The sequence below is a fragment of the Chelonia mydas genome, chromosome 2 (assembly GCF_015237465.2).
Source record: "Chelonia mydas isolate rCheMyd1 chromosome 2, rCheMyd1.pri.v2, whole genome shotgun sequence".
Classification (NCBI taxonomy): Eukaryota; Metazoa; Chordata; order Testudines; family Cheloniidae; genus Chelonia; species Chelonia mydas.
In genome coordinates this window covers 38121490-38144473 of record NC_057850.1, presented here as the reverse complement: position 1 = coordinate 38144473, position 22984 = coordinate 38121490, and the positions used below count along the sequence as shown (strand labels likewise).

Genomic DNA, 22984 nt, shown 5'->3' with positions numbered 1-22984 from the left:
TTTTGATTAATTATTGCCATTTTCCCCAAAGAGGATCCTCTAAGCTCTTGTCAAAAACATTTTCAAACCCCCCTATTTGTTCCTGCCACTACTCTCCCAAATCCTCTCTTATGATAACTATTGCACCAACAGTGCTAGACATGACTCCCACTGAAATCTATCAATATCATTCCTTGAGTTGGGTATATACAGGGCAGTATATTATATTAGACCATCAGGAGGTCTGCGTTTACTATTTTGAGGTACAGTGATATTATCGGTTTCTTTTCAGAGCTGGGTGACAGAAATGAAGGAAGATGATTATAAAATACAATTTCCTGTAACAGAAACACTTCATGAGAGACTAGACAATTTGCCAGCAGTTCGTGGTTCAAATAGCTGCCTTCATGGTGGCCAGGTATCTCTTTTTTCTTAAAAATATGTGTATTTTATTTTTTTATTTCTGAGATATGTATGCCTTTATACATAAATAATGTGTTAATTGAGCCTTTCTTGACTGTTTATTGTAAGCAGCCGTATATCAGTGAGCTTAGTACAGGATCCCTAGAAAGCATAGGCGTAGTTTGACTTCTATATATGGGGAGGCAGAGCCCGATGGGGCTCAGGTCAGCTCTGCATGGCAGGGCCCAGGGAGGGAGCACCACCTCTGTCCCCTGACTCACTGCAGAGGCCACCCAGCCTGTCTGGGTTGGAGGTGGGAATGACCAAAAATTGTAATTCAAAGGTTGTGTGTCGGGCGGTGTCAGCTCATAAACTTTGAAAACTGCTCAGGATGCAAGGAGGGATGTAGCTAGGGGCTATTCCTCTGTGCCCCACTAGGGGGTTCTGGCTGGTGTGGTGGGACTTGGGGAGGGAGCAGTGCCAAATGGAAGACAGAAATCTGCCCTCCCTCACCACCCCCACAGTGTCGCCCGAGGCTTGCAGTTTGGGGAGGCAACGCCCATGCTTGAAAGTGACCAAAATTAAAACAAAACTATCCCTTTAATACAGTACTCCACCTTTTCACTTTTTATACCCTGAGTTATTTCCAGTGCTTTTTTGAGAGACCATCACCTTCCTAATATAAGACATATTTAACAAATCTTCACAAAACATACACAATAAGTAATATTTTAAATATTTCCCTACAAAGTGCAATACTATAGAATGGATTGAGAGAAAAATCGAAGTTGCCAATGAGATGTTTGAATCCTGGGGTGTTATCAGAAATGATCCTATCTAATTCCCATCCAGCATGTAGAATTTTGGAGCATTGATAGATCCAACTGACTCTAAACTCTTACATGTTAACAGTATTTGAATTTCTGATTTGTATCTTTTATTTTTATATATATATACATAAGGGATCTTTAAGTGATTGCTAGATTGATTAATTGTCTGAGAATGCATCTATCTGCATTAACAAACTAGTTAATGATTACAATCATAGTGATCACATATACCTTTAAATGTCAGTTCATTAAATGGAAACGAACCCATTTTGAGGCATTTTTAGTAGGGAAGGTTTTTCAGTTTGAGGATGGAATTTCTGGTCAAAATGGGAGACAGACTGACCAGGCAAAGTGACTAATCTCCACCCCAGAGTAGCCCAGTGGTTAGGGTATACACCTGGGATGTGGGAAACCTAGGTTCAAGTCTCTGTTCAGGCTAGGTCTCTCTCTCTTTTGCTGTGAAAAACTTTGAAAGGTCTCAGATTTGTCCCAGTGCAGAAAGGGAAAATTTTTGAAATTTCAAAAATGTTTATGGGAAAAGAAAACTGTTTCCTGCCCAGTTCAAGTAGTGTATATACATGACAGTGATTCTGAATTATTTCCCCTATGTTCAGTGCAATTACCAGAAGAAAGTTAATGTGAGGGTAGGTTTTGGGATATCAGCAACTGAGGTGTCCCTGATACTGTGTTTCTGTTGAGGCAGCAATTCTGGATGTGGAAGTTAGGTTCCCAAGAGCACGAGGGCCTGTCTGTTGAGGGCTCTTAGGTTTTTTGGGCTGGATCCCTGGTTCATTCCACAAGAGGGCAAACCCTGTTTCCATCTTCTCATGCTGGAACAATATGGGGATAACTGCACAAATGAAACCTCACTGAGTTTTCTTTCTTTGGGTTTCACCATGTGATTTGGGGTGCTTTGTCCTTAAGTTTTAAGTTTAGGACTTCCAGGTTGAAAAAAAAAACTGATGATTGATACATGAGTGAGTGTATAGTGTTGGAATCATGTATATCAAACACCCAACAGATTTCCCTTAAAACAAAAGTCAAAACTAGGAAAGTCTTGAAAACCAGTGAAGTTTTGAAAACAGCTATATGCTGGAGACCAATCATGAGTAGTGTTGACCCCAGATGAGAATAACTATGGGAACAAAAAGCAAAACTGCCCATCAGGGAATTTGTTAAACAATGAATTTTCAGCCGCTTTCTTTTCCTTTTAGAACAAAGAAAATAAACAAAGAAAGAAGAAAAATATACCACGAGATTACAGGGAATGGGACAAGTATGTTAAATCGTCATCTTTTAATTTTATATTGAACTTTTTTAGTTTTCTTTAATAGAACACTACTAGGTAATGTGTACCAATTTAGATTTTTTTAAAAAAGAGAAACGCGTTTCACGCATCTAATAATATATCGCATGAAATTATAAAAATACAGGTGAGACTTGTTTTTATTTTAATATAAACATTCCCTTTACAATACAAACAGTGTAGCATGGAGCCAGTACTTGAGAACAAAAAGTGAAGCTGCAAAGTCTATTTTATTTGTTGAAGCTAAATATGTAGACCAGAAAGCAAACAGACAGCATAAATAATAAGTAATTTAATTTTTCAAATTTCATTTTTAATCATCAATACTTTAAAGTCTAGGTAGATATTACATTTCCTTACTTGTTTTATTAATATGTGCTTTTTACCTTAACTTTAAAAACAAAACAGTAGATATTTATTTTATGTTCCTCAGTGTGGTGTTTGTGTGCATTAGGTCCTATTTCTGCATTATGACAACAAGCAGGTGAATTCCTGATCCTGCGCTGAGCTCCATTAATTTCATAGACTTAGGTTTGCTGCAGGCACAACAGTTTGCCTTCACAGTCAGCTGCAGGAGCAGGGCCTTATATGGTATCTGACCATTGCATAAGGCAATCTTACGAAATGTACTTATATGCATAAGTGTTTACAAAAACAGGGCCTTAATGTTTACATGTGGTCTAGAAAATATGTTACCAAAAGATTAATTTTGACAGAAATTCACTCTTTTGTCATGTGGTCTCTAATCGGTGGCAAAATGATTTGTCAATCAATTTAAGTTTCAAATAACCTGGGACAGAATAACCTGCATAAGAATAAATGGAGTAGGTGATTTTTGTTTTTCTTCTTGACCTACACAGTAGAAAGGAGCTGCTATATTTATTGCTCTGAAAAATACAAGATGTATTATAATACTTCAAAAAGAAAAGGAGTACTTGTGGCACCTTAGAGACTAACCAATTTATTTGAGCATAAGCTTTCGTGAGCTACAGCTCACTTCATCAGATGCATACTCTTTTATATTTATTGCAGTTTTACTTATCTGTACTGTCTTCCAATCCTTGAATTTAATTGGGTGTACAGAAAGTAATTAAATTTAGAGCTGATTGGAAATTTTTCAACAGAACTTTTTTTTCTCAGAAAAATGCCAATTCGTAGAAACCAAAAGTGTTCGTGGGAAAGAGCCCGTTTTAATTAATTTCTCATTCTGAAAACATTTGGAAAATAATAGATTCAAATGGTCAAAATCTTGTTTTGGACATTTTCTAAATTTAAAAGTTCCATTTTTCAGTTTGAAAGGACATTTTATTTTGAAATTTTAAGTTAACTTAAGGTAAAACTTTTTTAAAAGGTCAAAATGAAACATTTTGATTGACCTGATTTGATTTTTTTAAATTTTTGGTTCAGAAAAATTGTCAAGATTGACTTGATTTCAAAACTTATTCCTGTCCCAAATCTTGAAAATTCTTGCAAATGGAAAAAATTGTTTCCCATCCAGCTATAATTAGAATGGTCTTCATTGTTTGTAGGTAGTGGATGACTTGGTTCTGACTGCATTTCTTTTTTTGTTGTTGTTGTTGGATTGTTTTACAACTGTAACATTTACTTGAAATTAATTAATGAAAGATCTTTGGAAAAAGCAGCTGGAAAGCAGCTGTGGAGTGGTGGCTGAAACATTGTTTTTTCTTTGAGTGCTTGCTCATCTCGATTCCATTTTAGGTGTGCGCACGCCCACGTGCACAGTTGTCGGAGATTTCTGCCTTAGCGGTATCCATAGGGCTGGCTGTGGCGCCCTCTGGAGTGGCGCTCCCATGCGGCGGTATATTAAATTAAATTACTGAGACTACTGGGCCACCTGGCAGCATGTACTTACATGGTCCAGCACGCATGACTCCGCCTCAGACACCTTCAGGCGTGGCTGGTGTCGGTCTATGTCCCCACTTGGCACAGCATGGACCTGGTGATCAGGATTCCGGACAGCTTACTGTCATCCTTCCTCTAGTGGCAGGATCTCATGTTGCTGCTGGAAGGCGTTCCTTTCGCGGCCCTGGCCTCATCAGTGACCATTGTCTCCGATGCCTCAGACCTGGGATTGGGAGCCCACCTGGGCACTCTCGGCTCTCAAGGTTGTTGGTCCAGTCGCGATCATTCCCTGCATATCAATGTCAGGGAACTCAGGGTGGTTCGACTAGCCTGCCAAGCCTTTCTACCTCAGGTTCAAGACAGGGTTGTTCAGGTCCTGACGGACAACATGGCTACTTTCTTCTATATCTACAGGGCGGAGTCAGGTTGTCTGCCCTCTGGCTCTGGGACTTCTGACTGCAGTACAACATCCATATTGTAGCCACTCACCTTCCAGGGTGGTCAGTTCCATCTTCTGCAGGTGGGGAACTCCCCAGGTGGACCTGTTCGCGTCCGAGCAGAACAGGAAATGCTACGTCTTCTGCTCGGCTGGGGGCATGGACGGAGGATCCCTGTCGGGTGCCTTTCTGCTTCTGTGGTTGAGGGCTTTGATGTATGCCTTCCCTACAGTGCCGTTGCTACCCAGGGTCCTTACGAAGATCAAACAGGACAGAGCAGGAGTCATCCTCATAGCACCGGCATGGTCATGCCAACACTGGTTCAGCACTCTGCTGGATCTCTTGGTGGCATCCCTGTTCCAGCCACCGCTCAGGTCGGACCTGTTGTCCCAGAACCATGGCAGTCTTTTGCACCACAACCTTGTGTTACATCTGATGGCCTGACTGCTGTGTGGCTAAACGCACAGGAATAGCAGTGCTCAGCTGGGGTTCAGCACATCCTGTTGGGAAGTAGGAAGGCCTCCACCAGAGCGACATACCTGGCCACGTGGAAATGGTTCATCTGCTGGATTGCGGACAAAGGTGTTGGTCCTGAGCAGGCTTCGCTGCGACTTATTCTGGACTACCTCCTGCATCTTAAGATCCAGGGCTTGTCGCTCTCATCGATCAACGTCCATCTAGTGACTATCTCAGCCTTTCACCTGCTGTCTGAGGGCAGGTCGGTTTTTGCTCAGGATATCACAGCCAGATTCCTTAAGGGCCAAGAGCGCCTCTACACGCAAGTCAGGGACCCCGTCCCACCGCGGGACTTGAATCTGGTGCTGTTGCAGCTCACTGGTCCTCCCTTCGAGCCTCTGGCTTTCTGCTCTCTCCTTCTCCTTTCCTGGAAGGTCATGTTCCTGGTTTGCGGTGACGTTGGCCTGCCGAATATCTAAGATTCGGGCACTCACCTTGGAGCCACCGGACACAGTTTTCTACAAGGACAAGGTCCAGCTAAGACTGCACCCGGCTTTTCTTCCGAAGGTAGTCTCTCAGTTTCATTCAAGCCAGGACATTTACTTACTGGTCTTCTTTCCGAAGCCACATAACTCAAAGGAGGAGGAATGTAGGCTACATGCCCTGGACGTCAGGAGGGCTCTGGCCTTTTACATTACGGAAAGGCTTGGTCCTGTCAAGTTGACGCAATTATTCATGAAAGATTGCCCTGTATCCGCTCAAATAATTTCTTCTTGGATCACTGCCTGCATTAGTTTCTGCTATGACCAAGTGAAGGTGCCACCCCCAGTGATCATCACCGCCCACTCTACCAGGGTGCAGGCCTCTTCAGCAGCCTTTCTGGCCCATGTGCCTATCCAGGGCATCTGTAAAGTGGCCACTTGGTTGTCTGTTCGTACCTTTCTGTCCCATTATGCACTGATGCAGCAGGCCCGGGACAATGCTGGCTTCGGTAGGGCAGTACTGCAAGCCGCTAAGCTATGAACTCCGAGCCCACCTCTGTGGACTCTGCTTGTGAGTCACCTAAAATGGAATCAACATGAGCAAGCACTCGAAGAAAAAAAGGTTACCTACCTTTTTGTGACTGTTGTGCTTCGAGATGTGTTGCTCATGTCTATACCATTTCCTGTCCTCGTACCCCTCTGCTGGAGTTACTGGCAAGAGGGAACTGAGAGGGTGCAGGGCCGGCAGCGCCTGATATACTGCCCCATGGGAGTGCCCTTCCAGAGGAAACCACAGCTGGCTCTTCGGATACTGCTAAGGCAGAAATCTCCAACAACTGTGCACGTGGGCGCACGCACACCTAAAATGGAACAGACATGAACAACACATCTCGAAGAACAGTTATGAAAAGGTAGGTAACTGTGTTTTTTCCCTTTGGTCTTCCAGTTTCAATATTTAATCACTTTATATGTCTTACCGAGAAGTGCAAAGTACCTGCAACTCCAGTTGTCTTCAGTGGGAGTTACAAGTGCTCAGTATTTTTTAGGGTTGGCCCTTTAAAACACAGTTTCTTGAATTTTGCCTGATTCTTAGAATGCTATACTGTGTTTGAAGAGTATTTGGAGTGGACAGCATGGAAGAAGACACACACAAAGGAAACAGAAATAGTTTTAAAAAATTGTGTGTTTTTTTTCCTGAATAATTTTGGATTGTTGAACAGATTGACAGAATCTTTGTACCCAATTCAGTTTATATCTGAAATGTAGTATGTTGTTCTGTGGGTAAAGAAATCTTGTTTTACTGTGTGTATGTAATATAGATTTATATATATATATTTACTTTAAGGTTTGATGTGGAAAAGGAGTGTTCAAAAGTTGATGAGGTCTGTGAAGAAAATAATTCAAAAGCATGCTTCAATATTAGTTCAAATTTACCTGTAATTGAAAAGAAAATAGACACAACAGGTAAAATGATGACTTAGTATCAAAATTGTCTTTTCTTTGATTGTACTAAGCAATGTTAATTCTATATATAATGTTCATGCAAACTGAAGAAACATTATAGAGGAAAAATGTGCTTTTGCTATATATCTCTTCCTTGCTTTTTTTCAGCCAACACAGAAAATAAAAGTAAATCGTGATCTTAGTAACAATCCCAGAAAATGGCAGAAATTTGGCAGAAATTTGGCAGAAATTGTATTTTGCAGAAATTGTGATATGCCTTCTAATAATGCTTATTGAAAAAGCTTATGAAATTGGGGCTGAGGATCCTGAAGAAAAATACAGCATCAAGATTGATTTGTCCCATTGTAAACAAAACATAAAGTGTATCAGGGTGTAATTATGATATTCTCACAGAGCTTAAAATCACTTTCCTCTTACTGTTTATAAAAAACAAAGCAGTGGAAGCTTGAAATAGATTTTTATTTTTCTTCTATAATGCTGATACTACTTCGTTGTTGTAGCATTGCTCATGCTATGTTGTGGGTGTGTGTGTGTGTGTGTGTATGTAGTTTAAAGGTATTAAGGTATTTAAGGGTGGTTTCAAAGAGTATTGAAACCGCAGTTGTCTTTAAATTATCTGAATAAAAATAATTGGGGACAGTACATACGTGCTGTCTTATTGCCTACCATGCAATAGTGAGAGAGTCTAATTCTGCTTACTGTCTATTAATGACAGGTTTCAGAGTAGCAGTCATGTTAGTCTGTATTCGCAAAAAGAAAAGGAGTACTTGTGGCACCTTAGAGACTAACAAATTTATTTGAGCATAAGCTTTCGTGAGCTAAAGCTCACTTCATCTGATGCATTCAGTGGACCTCTGAATAAATTTGTTAGTCTCTAAGGTGCCACAAGTACTCCTTTTCTTTTTGTTTATTAATGGTTGCAAGTTAATGTGAAGCTTAAGGCTTGCTTGGATCAACCCTGAATTAGTATGCTGAGAACTTTGTTCTCCTTCTCAACCATCCAGCTTCCTTCCTCCCATGACTTGGCTTCCCATCACCTTTCAACATGTTCACCCATTCCTCAGATGGCCAGCTGATAGAAGTTTGTCCTAGCAAAGCGGAAAACAGGTTTTAGCCCAAACAAATTATCCTTCTGGCGTGCTAGTGGTAGTTATTCCAAACATGCTAACTACTACAACTGCAGAAGGATCAATTGTTGAGCTGAAAAAGTTTTTCTACATAATTAGCTTATCAAAGTGAAAGCACATTCTCTTTTGGCAGAGAAGACTATTTGAAATAGAAATAGCTTAAAAATCAGTTTAATGTTTTGTATAAATTATACTGTGTGTTTAATAATTCATAATGGAAGAAAATTGCAAAGACACTAAGCCGATTGTTTCCTGATCTTTATATATAATGTATATACAGAGAGAACTTGTTATAAGGCATCCCAGTGCTCACTTTATTTACTTAATTAAACTCTAGCATAAGCAACTAAGATTTTATTGGTGGCATGGAGTGATGGCAAGGGTCTTAAGTCTGGTTTCAAATGCTGCAAAGAGGCACAGATTTTTCAAGCATTACCTTTCTAATGCATACTCAATTTTGTCTGCCCTTGGACTCTGTTCATCCTAGAAAATTTCAGTACAAATTTTCCACTGAGAAGAGTCTTGAAAAATGTGTTCTAGTCACTTGAACGTTGCTGAATACAAAATATCCACATAAAATCTTTTATCCTGAAATATATGCATACTGACCAAGTTTCCTTTTTTTGTTTCATTTTAGGAGTTTTCACACTTTTTTATAACATGGACCATGTCTTAATAGAGAGGTTGTCTTGTGGTCCACTCTATAACTTTTTGAACCAATGTACACAATATAATTAAATTAAAATACTTCTATGTTAAAATGTCATATTTTGCATCTGTTAATAGTTAGCTGTTTTTATATCTAAAGATTATGTTCTAGGTATGACTAAGAAAGAGAGAAATTTTATTGCTAATCGTGAAAAAGAAAAAGGTAATGAAGCCTTTGCCATTGGGGATTTTAAAGAAGCAGTGACATATTACACTCGGTAAGTTAATGCCATGTGAACCGTTATTTAAAACTTGTAAGTATTAATATTATGTATATATCAATCTAGTTCAGGGTCTGTCTTGTTGAAGCAACAGCTGATCAACTTTCTAAAATGGCAAAAGATTTTACATTGGGGTATCTCAAGATTCTGCATGTCGATTAATGATGTATAAGCGACCAGGAAAAATGGGTGAAGAGTGAGGTGGCAAAATTTGCAGATGACACAACTATCTAGGTTATTCAAGACTAGAGGAGACTCCAGAGGGACCTCACAAAACTAGGCAGATGAGCTGCATGGTGCCAAATGAAATTCATTGTTGATAAATGCAATCTATTATGTATTGGTAGGAATAATTTCAACTAGCAATACACACTGTTGGGTTCTAATGTAAGTATTAACTACTTAGGAAAATGACAGCACATTATTGTGGACAGCTCCATTAGAATCATAGAATATCAGGGTTGGAAGGGACCTCAGGAGGTCATCTAGTCCAACCCCCTGCTCAAAGCAGGACTGATCTCCAATTAAATCATCCCAGCCAGGGCTTTGTCAAGCCTGACCTTAAAAACTTCTAAGGAAGGAGATTCCACCACCTCCCTAGGTAACGCATTCCAGTGTTTCACCACCCTCCTAGTGAAAAAGTTTTTCCTAATATCCAACCTAAATCTCCCCCACTGCAACTTGAGACCATTACTCCTTGTTCTGTCATCTGTTACCACTGAGAACAGTCTAGAGCCATCCTCTTTGGAACCCCCCTTTCAGGTAGTTGAAAGCAGCTATCAAATCCCCCCTCATTCTTCTCTTCCGTAGACTAAACAATCCCAGTTCCCTCAGCCTCTCCTCATAACTCATGTGTTCCAGTCCCCTAATCGTTTTTGTTGCCCTCCGCTGGACTCTTCCCAATTTTTCCACATCCTTCTTGTAGTGTGGGGTCCAAAACAGGACACAGTACTCCAGATGAGGCCTCACCAGTGTTGCATAGAGGGGAACGATCACATCCCTCGATCTGCTGGCAATGCCCCTACTTATACTCCCAAAATGCCATTGGCCTTCTTGGCAACAAAGGCACACTGTTAACCTATATCCAGCTTCTCGTCCACTGTAACCCCTAGGTCCTTTTCTGCAGAACTGCTGCCGAGCCATTCGGTCCCTAGTCTGTAGCGGTGCATTGGATTCTTCCGTCCTAAGTGCAGGACTCTGCACTTGTCCTTGTTGAACCTCATCAGATTTCTTTTGGCCCAATCCTCCAATTTGTCTAGGTCCCTCTGTATCCTATCCCTACCCTCCAGCGTATTTACCTCTCCTCCCAGTTTAGTGTCATCTGCAAACTTGCTGAGAGTGCAATCCACACCATCCTCCAGATCGTTTATGAAGATATTGAACAAAACTGGCCCCAGGATCGACCTTTGGGGCACGCCACTTGATACCAGCTGCCAACTAGACATGGAGCCATTGATCACTACACGTTGAGCCCGACAGTCTAGCCAACTTTCTATCCACCTTATAGTCCATTCATCTAGCCCATACTTCTTTAACTTGGTAGCAAGAATACTGTGGGAGACCGTGTCAAAAGCTTTGCTAAAGTCAAGGAACAACACGTCCACTGCTTTCCCTTCATCCACAGAGCCAGTTATCTCGTCATAGAAGGCAATTAGATTAGTCAGGCATGACTTGCCCTTGGTGAATCCATGCTGACTGTTCCTGATCACTTTCCTCTCCTCTAAGTGCTTCAGAATTGATTCCTTGAGGACCTGCTCCATGATTTTTCCAGGGACTGAGGTGAGGCTGACTGGCCTGTAGTTCCCAGGATCCTCCTTCTTCCCTTTTTTAAAGATGGGGCACTACATTAGCCTTTTTCCAGTCGTCTGGGACCTCCCCCGATGGCCATGAGTTTTCAAAGATAATGGCCAATGGCTCTGCAATCACATCCGCCAACTCCTTTAGCACTCTCGGATGCAACGCATCCAGCCCCATGGACTTGTGCACATCCAGCTTTTCTAAATAGTCCCGAACCACTTCTTTCTCCACAGAGGGCTGGTCACCTCCTCCCCATGCTGTGCTGCCCAGTGCAGTAGTCTGGGAGCTGACCTTGTTCGTGAAGACAGAGGCAAAAAAAGCATTAGCTTTTTCCACATCCTCTGTCACTAGGTTGCCTCCCTCATTCAGTAAGGGGCCCACGCTTTCCTTGACTTTCTTCTTGTTGCTAACATACCTGAAGAAACCCTTCTTGTTAGTCTTAACATCTCTTGCTAGTTGCAACTCCAGGTGTGATTTGGCCTTCCTGATTTCACTCCTGCATGCCTGAGCAATATTTTTATACTCATCCCTGGTCATTTGTCCAATCTTCCACTTCTTGTAAGCTTGTTTTTTGTATTTAAGATCAGCAAGGATTTCACTGTTAAGCCAAGCCGGTCGGTCGCCTGCCATATTTACTATTCTTTCTACACATCGGGATGGTTTGTCCCTATAACCTCAATAAGGATTCTTTAGAACATCCTGTAAGTGATCTGTAGCGGTCAAGAATGCAAAAATATTAAGATTGGGATTCAAAATAATGCTGGGTTTCCACAGGATCTCTTCCTCAAGTGCACAGGATAGACTGTGCTCTGAAATGAATCCTGTTGTGTAGTGAATGAAGTTGTTGTTGTTCGTGGGCCTCCTGCCTCATTTGTTACAAAAGTTGGAAGTTGTGTGGTGGGGAACTGCAGAAAGATATAGGACAATCTTGTGGTGAAGGCAATTGAATGGTACTCTGGAGAATTGGATTTTCTCCTTGCCTCTGCCACAAATTTTGTGTGTGATGCTGAGCAAGTCTATAAACCAAAATTTTCACAGGTGGTCATTGTGTGTTCCTCATTTTGTGAGTATGCAACTTGCAACACCTAGGTCTGATTTGTGGAAGTGCTGAGCACTCACTGCTGCAACTGAAGTCAGTGGGAATTCTGCTCTGAACATATAAAGTGTTTAATAAATGGTAAGCAATTAAAAAAAAGTCAGGCCCTAGGCTTCCTAAATTGGACATCACCAATTTGTGGACATTTTGGTCTTAATTTCTGTGCCTCAGTTCCCCATGTGTAAAATTTGGATAATAATACTGCCTCATCTCTCAAGGGTGTTGAGGATAAATCCGTTAATGTATATAAAGCAGTAAGATGCTATGATCTCGCAGAAAAGCCTAGGAGGAAATTAATTCTATATTCAGTGTAGAATGGTGTGCAATAAATAAAGTGTGGAGCTACACACGGAATAAGGAGGATAAAAATAAATATTGACTAGATACCCATTCGGTGAGCATCATTCATCTTTTGCACTGAATGAGGCAAAAATAGAATGTGATCACATAATTAAAGTGGTTATAATGCATACAAAGAAGAGGACACACAGGCAACCTTAATTCTGGTGTTTTCTATCTTTTGAGTGCTTGACTTTGCAACCTTAATGTTCTTATAATGTAGTTTTTTGGGGTATAATATGGATATCAAGAACATCTACAGTTGAATTATATAATTTTTTTTTTTTTAAGAAGGATCATAAGCTTTCATTCTTCAGGGCCTGAGCCAACTGCTGAGTTGCAGGGTTAGAAGAAACTTCTCCACATTTGACCACAATGTTTTGTTTAGTTTTTATTTTTTTCCACCTTCATCTGAAACATCTGGCATTGGCCACTGTCAGAGACATGATAGTATGCTGAATGGACTACTGTTCTGATTCAGTATGGCAATTATTATTTACTTAAGTTTATAAATTCATAAAATTTGAATAAAATGTGTTTGAGTGGATTGATAGCAATTTTAAGTGACTACAGTCCTATCTAGTGTACAGCTATATAGAATAAGTTCACTGTAACCTGATTATTCTATACTGCACATCAATCTTTTTTCCTCCTGTATACCATCTACCCAGCCCTACCACTCTAAAATAAAACCTACTTTCTATTTTCAGTTTGGGCACCATAATTTACAAGAAAGATTTAATAAGAGAGGAGGAGCATCAAAGTTCTCTAAATTGCTTTAAGAGATGCATCACTTTTGTACAGAGCATCTTGTCGTGCAGTTTTATGTTGCCATGATTTTAAAATAAATTGATCTTGCATACTGTTTCACAGTCCTCTAGTTGAAATTGCATTGCTTAGTGATTTTTAATTTTATTATAACTCTTTACAATTTAAAACTGACTTCAATGAAGTTTTTGTATACTCTTTGTTTTTCTTTCTAGCATACAGCTCACCTTGTCTTGTCTTTTGCAGGAGCATATCAGTATTGCCCACTGTGTCAGCATATAATAACAGAGCTCAAGCAGAAATCAAACTTCAAAACTGGCATAATGCTTTTCAGGATTGTGAGAAAGTGTTAGATTTGGAGCCTGGCAACCTAAAAGGTGAAATGTCAACTAGCATTTCTCAGAATTTTATTTCTAGAGAAAAATCTTTTTTCAGGATGGGGGATTGGGGGGGAATGCAGTCCTGGTTTATCATCCATTGAAATAAATAGGAGGTCTTTCCTTTGACTTCAGTTGTCAGACCTCAAATGTGGGGAAAAATAGTCCCAGATTAGCTCCGCCTATGATAGTTTAAGTGGCAGTTTGGGGATTTGTGCAGGTTTGTCCTGCCTATCTTTGATCCAAGATTCTAAGATTGGGCTGAAGCAACAGTAGGATGGTGGTGTGTGGTCAGATCATGCTTTCCAAATGATGATTGTTAGCCACATCATATTGGTGACGTGCGCTGTCCTAATATTCACAGAATAGCACCTCCTTTAACAAGCTTAACAGCTGCATTAAAAGAGCAGTGAAAGGTGCTTGGTGCATGCTTTCTTACTAAGATAAGTATTTGTAAATAGGTAACTAAATTTATATGGAGAGAGTGGGACAGACTGGAAAATTATTAAGAGGAATGCTAGTTCATGTATCACCATATAAATGTAGGGTATGTCATATCAAATGATGTAATTAAAAAAAAAATTAACTTAATACATAACCATTATGAAGTGGATGCAAGGCTTTATGAAATTTAATGCAGAATTGTTTTGTACTTCACATTGTACTTTCTCTGATTAAATGTGAATTAATTGTAGTCTGCAGTATAATTTAGAACTATACAATATAAATAGTATGTTCTTTGTTAATTTGTAGCTCTTATGCGCCGTGCCACTGTACACAAGCATCTACAGAATTACCAGGCAGCTATACAGGATTTGGCCAAAGTATTACATGTTGAACCAGAAAATGCCATAGCTAAGGTAAAGACAAGTAACTCTGTGTATTTCTAGAACAAGATGCATGTTGCTTGTGTTATTTGTTTGATGTAAGATAAAAGTGATATACTGTAGTATAATAATGGATGTATATCTAGTCACTTTTTATTCAGGCAAACTCCGCTGAAGTTCTGGTTGGCTCACTGACTTCACTTTTCTGAATGAATTTACTTTGTTGAAGTCTGGGCTTCTACTTTTTTATAATGGCAAATATGAGATATGAACCATAAAAGATTCTAGCTTAAAGTACTTGTTAAAATGTTAATATATAATACATATTTGAAATGACTATTTTTAAAATGCATCTTAAACAATATAATCGTGTTTGTGACTACAGTTGAGATGGTAATTATAATAAAAATGTATGACTGATTCATGTGCCTAGTCATATAGTCCAGTGGGTCTCAAAACTTTTTTTTCCGTGAACCACTTGAACATTGCTGAGCATCTCGGCGGACCACTTAATGATCTTTCCAAATGTTGTTTGTACCATTAGCTAACTATTGTAAAGTGCTTTGGATAAAAGCGCTATATAAAAAGAAAACTTAATAATAATAATTTTTTTTGTTTTACAAATAAAAGCACACAACTCATATTTTAATATCAGTAGTCTTACCTTTCTAATGTAATGGATGTGTCCTCTCTTCCCCCACCACAGTAATCAAGGAGTGGGGGGTCTCTCCCTCTTTCCCCCACCACGGCAGCCCCTGAGCTGGGGCTGGGGAAAGTCGCCTCTTTCTCTGGCCGCTGCAGCCCTTCACGTCCCAAATTCCCCTCACCCCCTCTTCTTACCCCACTGCCCCCTCTCACCTACCGCCTATTCCCCCCAAGGCCACCACCTCACCTTACATGTGTGTCTTCTCCAGGGTCCAGGCACCTACTTAGTGGAGCCACGCCTTCACGGCTCCACTAATTAGGTGGGTGGCCCTTCATTCTCTTGTGTGCGGCCACCCACGTGCGCATCTTTAGAGGGAACTATCCATGGACCACCTGAATGGATCATGGTCCACAGATCACAGTTTGAGAACCTCTGATATAGTCAGTTGTAGAGGAGGCATTGCTGAATCATTTTTGAGAGTTTTTTCCAAAAACTAAAGCTTGTTATCTTGTCTCTTTACCATTATTAATATTTACATTTTACTAGGAATTATAAATAACAGTAAAAATTAAACCTCAGTAATTCACACTTTACTGTTCTGCTTTCTCTGCCATTGTGTGTGTATGAAATACAGTCTTCCTCCTCTTCTCAGCAAAGATTTGGTAGAAACAACTGTGACTAGATCTGATGTTACTAAGATTTCATATCTCTTGGTTTAATTTTACTTATTAATTTCCCAAAATAAGGAGTTTCCAGTTATTTTTGTAGGCTTTAACGTTCTGATCGTCCTGTAAGATTCTGAGCACCTCTGGAGATGTGTTGAGAAGCCTCAACTCCCATAGACTTTTATGGGTGTGGAGTGCGCCAGGCTACTTTGCAACCTCACAAGATCAGGCCCTAGATTCATGCTCAGTATGAAAACATGTAAAACTTACAAAAGAAATCCATAACAGTTAACCACTCCTGTCTCCAAAGTCCCAAAGAATAGATTGTCCTTGCCAGTATGCCCTTGAAGTCAACAAACGATGGGTTTTGTTGGACCAAGGTAGGAAGTTTTGCTCAAGAACTGAAGTTCCTTCACTGTCAATGCCCAGCCTGCAGTCATCTTGTGTATACCAGGAGGCTGTTGGCTTGAGTGCCGTGACTAACCGTCAGTGCAAATTAGCAAGGTTCTGTTGTGCTTCAATCTCATGACAGTAACTCCTCGCTTAACATTGTAGTTATGTTCTTGAAAAATGCGACTAAGGGAAACGATGTTAAGCGAATCCAGTTTCCCCATAAGAATTAATGTAAATGTGGGGGTTAGGCTCCAGGGAAACTTTTTTCATTGCCTGCTAGTATGGTACTTTGTCCACTACTTGCGGGATTCTCTGGACGAGCAGCCTGTCATAACTAGGGGGTGGGGGCTTGGAACCAGGGTAGGCTGGCAGCCCCACATCAGCTCCCCTCCACCTCCGTGCCTCCTGCCCACTGGTGGGACCCACGGAGCAGTGCCCCCTCCCTCTCTGAGCCTCCTGAACACAGCGAAACAGCTGTTCTGCCGCATTCAGGATGGGGGAGGCGTGGGGCCACAGGCGGGAGGCGCTGGGGGTGTGTGGAGGGGAGCTAATAGGGGGGCTGTCAGCCCACCCTAGTTCCAACCCCACACCAGCAAAACAATCTTATAAGTGAACATTGCACAACTTTAAAAGAGTACGTTCTCTAATAGATCAGCGATGTAACAACAGAACAACGTTAACTGGGACAACGCTAAGTGAGGAGTTACTATCAGAAATCTCCACAGTAATACAGTAATGGTTTCTTAGGATTAAATAGGAATGTGGCAAATGATTGAAAATGCAATTTTCTGGCAAACTTTTTGCCAGATTTTATTTTTGTTTATGTGGTAATGGTGACATCAAGTTGTCATTTAGGTATCCGGTAAATCACAAGTTCATCATCTCAAATAAAGTTGTTATTACTTTGCTTAACAGCACCATTTAAACATCAGAAGTTAAACGTGCATTAAGCATTAGAAAGAGTATGATATTGCACTCATTTCTTTAGCAGAATAAGGTGTTATGTTTTTTCTTTTGAGAACACACTTTCTCTTATTTTTCTTTGTTAGAGACTTAATGTAGAGAGTGAGTGTGTAGTCAAAAATGTATGTAATCCACAAAGGGGCATTCTCCTCTGGCAATCTCCGAATGTGTATGGTAGGTTGAAGAAAATATATGCTCAGGATAGCTCTACTCAAATGCAGCGTTTGCTTTAGCAGGTTTTACAATCGGGTTGATTAAGTGGCTTGCCTGAGAGTAGGCAATTAGTGACTCATTTGATAACTGGAACAAAGTTCTTCTTGAATTCTAATAATTAGCTGTAACCTCTAGGACATATGTCAAATCTGGCCTTTTAGAAGCTTTTTACAAACAGAAATTAGCAGCTTTAGAATTCCTCTGGTATTTTTCATGTGGTTATGATAATGAAATAAATGGGAGAATTGTAGCTCTTGTAAGACCAGCATAACTTTTCATCAATCAGCGGTGTGCTTCTACTAGACTCTGCAAGAAATTATCATTTCCTATGGTTGATCCTAGCTGTTAGTTTAACTATTTGAAAAGAAAAGAAAAGTCCGTAGCAGACATTGGGTTCTCCGTACTGTGGATTTTGATTAAATTATTTTTATGCCTTCTGTAAAGTTCTAGTGTAGTAATCCATTGTCTTTAGGCTTTAAATTTGTTAGTCTCTGTCCTTGTAGACTATGCCAGTTGGTTCCATTGTCAGTGTTGCACTATCTACACACAGAGGTAGGTAGGCACAATCTATGTTCCAAAGAATTTATTAACAAATGGTATCTATGGATTTGTATAATTATGTATATGCAGTGGGCATTGGATATAGCATTGGAATGGGGAGTCAGAAACAATTTAGTCCTAATCCCAGTTCTGAAACTGACTCACTATAGTGTCTTGGAAGTCATTCAACCTATCTCTATTTTCTTATTTTTAAGGTAATACCAAGTAATTACTTCAGAGGTGTGTTGTAGGCATTATTTAGACAATGGAAAGTGCTTTGCAAAGGTAAAGCACTATCTAAATGCTAATTTTTTTAAGACTTCTAAAATTGCTATTATTGCTACACTGCAGAAAAATCTGTCCGATATTGAGCAGAAGCTGAAAGATTTAGAGCCTGTATCTGAGATGCACACCAAAGGAAAAAGAATACTTATTCAAGATACAGAGGAGTCAGATGGTGATGAAGAAAGAGGAGGAAATGGAGAAGAACATGAAAGTGGCAGTGGAGATAAAAGTAATGTTTGTCTATATATTTGTTACCTGGGATACCGATCTTGGCAATTTGAATGTTTTTAAGCAGTGTGAATGTCCAACTCTCACTGTATCTTTAGCCGAGTCTTTTTTCTAACTTTGCAGTGGCACCAAAGGCCACAGAACCAACTTTAATTTATTTTTCCCACTGTTTTTAGGACTCTTATCCCATTTCCTTCCAGTAATGCTTTCCATTACCCTGGACTACTTGGTTCTTGATAATTGAGAAGGACACAGCCCTCCAGTTAAATGTTATGGTGCATCTCCATACCCTCTCTTTTTAGGCCTTTATGCCATGTCTGAATTCTCTCTCTGCCCAATCTGAGATCCTTCTTGCAAGTATTTTACTGTGAGAACTTGTTGCTTTCCTCTTGGAGATAAGAATAATGGGCAGAGTTAAAAGGCTTAAGTGGTAATGTCTTGTAGCAGGTCATTTAGCCCTCATTTACCCAGTATATATATATTTTTTTGTCTCCCCCATTCCAATGCATTTGTTCATCTCAACAACCTATGTATCTTGTCTTTTTTAGATTGTAAACTGGCATAGGGACTGTAATTTATTATTTGTTTGTACCTTGCCTAGCACAGTGGGGTCTACCTGGTTATGGCCTTTAAACACTATTACCATATAAATGTTAATAATAGCTCTTCCTTAGTGCAGTTTAGGAGGAAAGACTGCAATTGTCTGCATTCCCATTGCTAGGACACAGGCTGTCATTTGATCATATTTTTCAAGGTGACCCTAATGGCTGGTAAGATATGCTGTGCTGGGTGGAATGTATATTCCTGTTTTTGTGTCTTTTTGTGGCTTGGGGTTTTGCCTAGAGGGATTCTCTGTGTTTTGAGTCTGATTGCCCTGTGGGGTGTTTGCCGTCCTGGTTTTGCAGAGGTGATTCTTTTATCTTTTCTTTAATTAAGATTCTTCTTTTAAGAACCTGATTGATTTTTCGTTGTTCTTAAGATCCAGGGGTTTGGGTCTGTGTTCACCTGTACAAATTGGTGGGGATTTTTATGAAGCTTTCCCCGGGAGGGGGGGTGTAGGGCTTGGGGGGATATTTTGGGGGAAGACGTCTCCAAGTGGTCTCTTCCCCTGTTCTTTGTGTAACACGCTTGGTGGTGGCAGCATAGGGTTCAAGCATAGGGTTGGAGGATTGGGCCAAAAGAAACCTGATGTGGTTCAATAAGGATAAGTGCAGGGTCCTGCACTTAGGACGGAAAAACCCAATGCACAGCTACAGACTAGGGACCGAATGGCTAGGCAGCAGTTCTGCGGAAAAGGACCTAGGGGTTACAGTGGACGAGAAGCTGGATATGAGTCAGCAGTGTGCCCTTGTTGCCAAGAAGGCCAATGGCATTTTGGGATGTATAAGTAGGGGCATAGCGAGCAGATCGAGGGACGTGATCATTCCCCTCTATTCGACATTGGTGAGGCCTCATCTGGAGTACTGTGTCCAGTTTTGGGCCCCACACTACAAGAAGGACGTGGATAAATTGGAGAGAGTCCAGCGAAGGGCAACAAAAATGATTAGGGGTCTGGAACACATGACTTATGAGGAGAGGCTGAGGGAACTGGGATTGTTTAGTCTGCGGAAGAGAAGAATGAGGGGGGATTTGATAGCTGCTTTCAACTACCTGAGAGGTGGTTCCAGAGAGGATGGTTCTAGACTATTCTCAGTGGTAGAAGAGGACAGGACAAGGAGTAATGGTCTCAAGTTGCAGTGGGGGAGGTTTAGGTTGGATATTAGGAAAAACTTTTTCACTAAGAGGGTGGTGAAACACTGGAATGTGTTACCTAGGGAGGTGGTAGAATCTCCTTCCTTGGAAGTTTTTAAGGTCAGGCTTGACAAAGCCTTGGCTGGGATGATTTGATTGGGGATTGGTCCTGCTTTGAGCAGGGGGTTGGACTAGATGACCTCCTGAGGTCCCTTCCAACCCTGATATTCTATGATTCTATGAAATGCTATAATCTTTCCTCAGGAATGATTCTGTGCTCTTCATCCTCAGAATATTGTCTTCCACAGTCTGAAAATAACAATTAATATAAAAGAGAGACAAGGTGGATGTGGTAATATCTTTTATTGGACCAACTTCTGTTAGTGAGAGAGATAAGCTCACCAAAGGAAGTTGGCCAAGTAAAAGATATTTCTTCACCCACCTTGTCTCTCTAATATCTTGGAACCAACATGGTTAAACAACACTGCACATAACGGATATGAAGTATCTGCTATTCTAGCTCATCTGTTGTTCCTGCTTTTGCTTTGCATATGGCATCTTGGGTGTTCACCAAGTTCTTGAAGATTGGTATCTTGGTTCCTGTCTCCACTGCCAAGTGTTGTATGACAATGGTAAAGAATCCCAGAAAGAGTCACTTTCTTCTGATGCTGAACAAGAAACTTTATTAGAACAGGGAAAAAAGAATTATCCCCAAGCTACTCTGTGTCTCTTTCTGCTTTAATGTAGAACTTCTGCATAGAATCTTCCCCAGTTCCCTACTGCCTAGATTCCTGCATCAGATTTAAGAATTGGTATTTTCCTCTCTTCTTATTAGAGAGTACATAGAATGCTCTAGGTTTGGGCTGATGGCAAATAAAATGATCTCTTCTGTATCTTGATTACTCCAGTCTTGTCTGGTTTGATTTAGGTAATTTAAAAAAAATTAAGTCAGGAAGAATTTGGGCATTATAGATTATATGTTTTCATATAATCTTCTGAAATATTTACTGGTGTGTACAATCGGGAATCAATACTTAAAGATATGGTGGCATGAAAAATTCTTGTGGCACCTCTGCATGTCAGTTAAGATAAAAGGAAAACCCAGCATCTAGTCTGATGGTACCAAGACACACAAAATGATTAGAGGGTACAGTTGCCTTACTGGTATTTTCAAGGGTCAAAATTTCTGGAACATAAGAACAGCCATACTAGGTCACACCAAAGGTCCGTCTAGCCCAGTATCCTGTCTTCCAGCAGTGGGCAATGCCCGGTGCCCCAGGGGGAATAAACAGAACAGAACGTTTGGTGACCCCTAGTTCTTGTTTTATGAGGAGGAGTAAATAACACTTCCTTATTTACTTTCTCCACATCACTCATGATTTTTATAGACCTCATATTTCCCCTTAGTCGTCTCTTTTCCAAGCTGAAAAGTCCCAGTCTTACTGAATCTATTTCCCCATGTTAAGTATCCTCATATCCTCTTGTCAGCTGTCTAAATGGGCCATCTTGATTATCACTATAAAAGTTTTTTTCTCATGCTGTTAATAGTTCATCTTAATTAATTAGCCTCTTACTCCACCTTTTCATGTTCTCTGTGTGTGTGTGTGTGTGTGTGTTTGTGTGTGTATCTTCTTACTATATGTTCCATTCTGTGCATCCAGTGAAGTGGGCTGTAGCCCACTAAAGCTTATGCTCAAATAAATTTGTTAGTCTCTAGGGTGCCACAAGTACTCCTGTTCTTTTTGCGGATACAGTCTTATTAATCGCTCTTCATATGGAAACCGTTCCATACCCCTAATCATTTTTGTTGCCCTTTTCTGAACCTTTTCCAATTCCAATATATCTTTTTTGAGATGGGGCAACCACATCTGCATGCAGTATTCAAGATGTGGGCATACCATGGTTTTATATAGAGGCAATATGATATTTTCCATCTCATCTATCCCTTTCTTAATGATTCCCAACAGTGTGTTTGTTTGTTTTTTTTGACTGCTGCTGCACATTGAATGGATGTTTTCAGACAGCTATCCACAATGGCTCCAAGGTCTCTTTCTTGAGTGGTAACAGTTAATTTAGCCCCCATCATTTTATATGTATAGTTGGGATTATGTTTTCCGATGTGCATTACTTTGTATTTGTCAGCATTGAATTTCATCTGCCATTTTGTTGCCCAGTCACCCAGTTTTGAGAGATCCTTTTGTAGCTCTTTGCAGTCTGCCTGGGACTTAACTATCTTGAATAGTTTTGTATAGTTTGCAAATTTTGCCACTTCACTGTTTACCCCTTTTTTCCAGATCATTTATGAATATGTTGAATAGGACTGGTCCCCATACAGACCCCTGGTGGACACCACTATTTATCGCTCTCCATTTTGAAAACTGATAATTTATTCCTACCTTTTGTTTTCTATCTTTTAGCTAGTTACCAATCCATGAGAGGACTTTCCCTCTTATCCCATGACAGATTGCTTTGCTTAAGAACCTTTGGTGAATGACCTTGTCAAAGGCTTTCTGAAAATCTAAGTACATTATATCCACTGGATTCCCCTTGTCCACATGCTTGTTGACCCCCTCAAAGAGTTCTAGTATATTGGTGAGTCATGATTTTCCCTTTACAAAAACTATGTTGACTCTTCCCAAAGAAATTATGTTCATCTATGTGTCTGACAATTTTGTTCTTTACTATAGTTTCAACCAGTTTGCCTGGTACTGAAGTCAGGCTTACTGGCCTGTAATGGCCAGGATCACTTCTGGAGTCCTTTTTAAAAATTGGCATCACATTAGCTATCCTCCAGTCATTTGGTACAGAAGCTGATTTAAATGATAGTTTACAAAGTACAGT

General features: G+C 40.3%; 1 protein-coding gene across 11 annotated transcripts in view; it reads left to right on the top strand.

Annotated features, from left to right (window-relative positions):
• Window positions 1-22984, top strand: part of SPAG1 (sperm associated antigen 1) — a 68089-nt gene that overhangs the window by 4243 nt on the left and 40862 nt on the right. For 5 of the 11 annotated variants that reach the window (XM_037892210.2, XM_037892211.2, XM_037892208.1 and 2 more), the window contains exons 4-10: window positions 272-397; window positions 2426-2487; window positions 7101-7219; window positions 9155-9272; window positions 13522-13652; window positions 14406-14512; window positions 18251-18413. In XM_037892210.2, coding sequence (XP_037748138.1) covers window positions 272-397; window positions 2426-2487; window positions 7101-7219; window positions 9155-9272; window positions 13522-13652; window positions 14406-14512; window positions 18251-18413 — 826 coding nt within the window. Of the gene's footprint in view, window positions 1-271; window positions 398-2425; window positions 2488-2620; window positions 6667-7100; window positions 7220-9154; window positions 9273-13521; window positions 13653-14405; window positions 14513-18250; window positions 18414-22984 lie in introns of those variants that run through there. The other 6 variants (XM_043539279.1, XM_037892209.2, XM_027829429.2 and 3 more) reach the window with 5 other exon arrangements.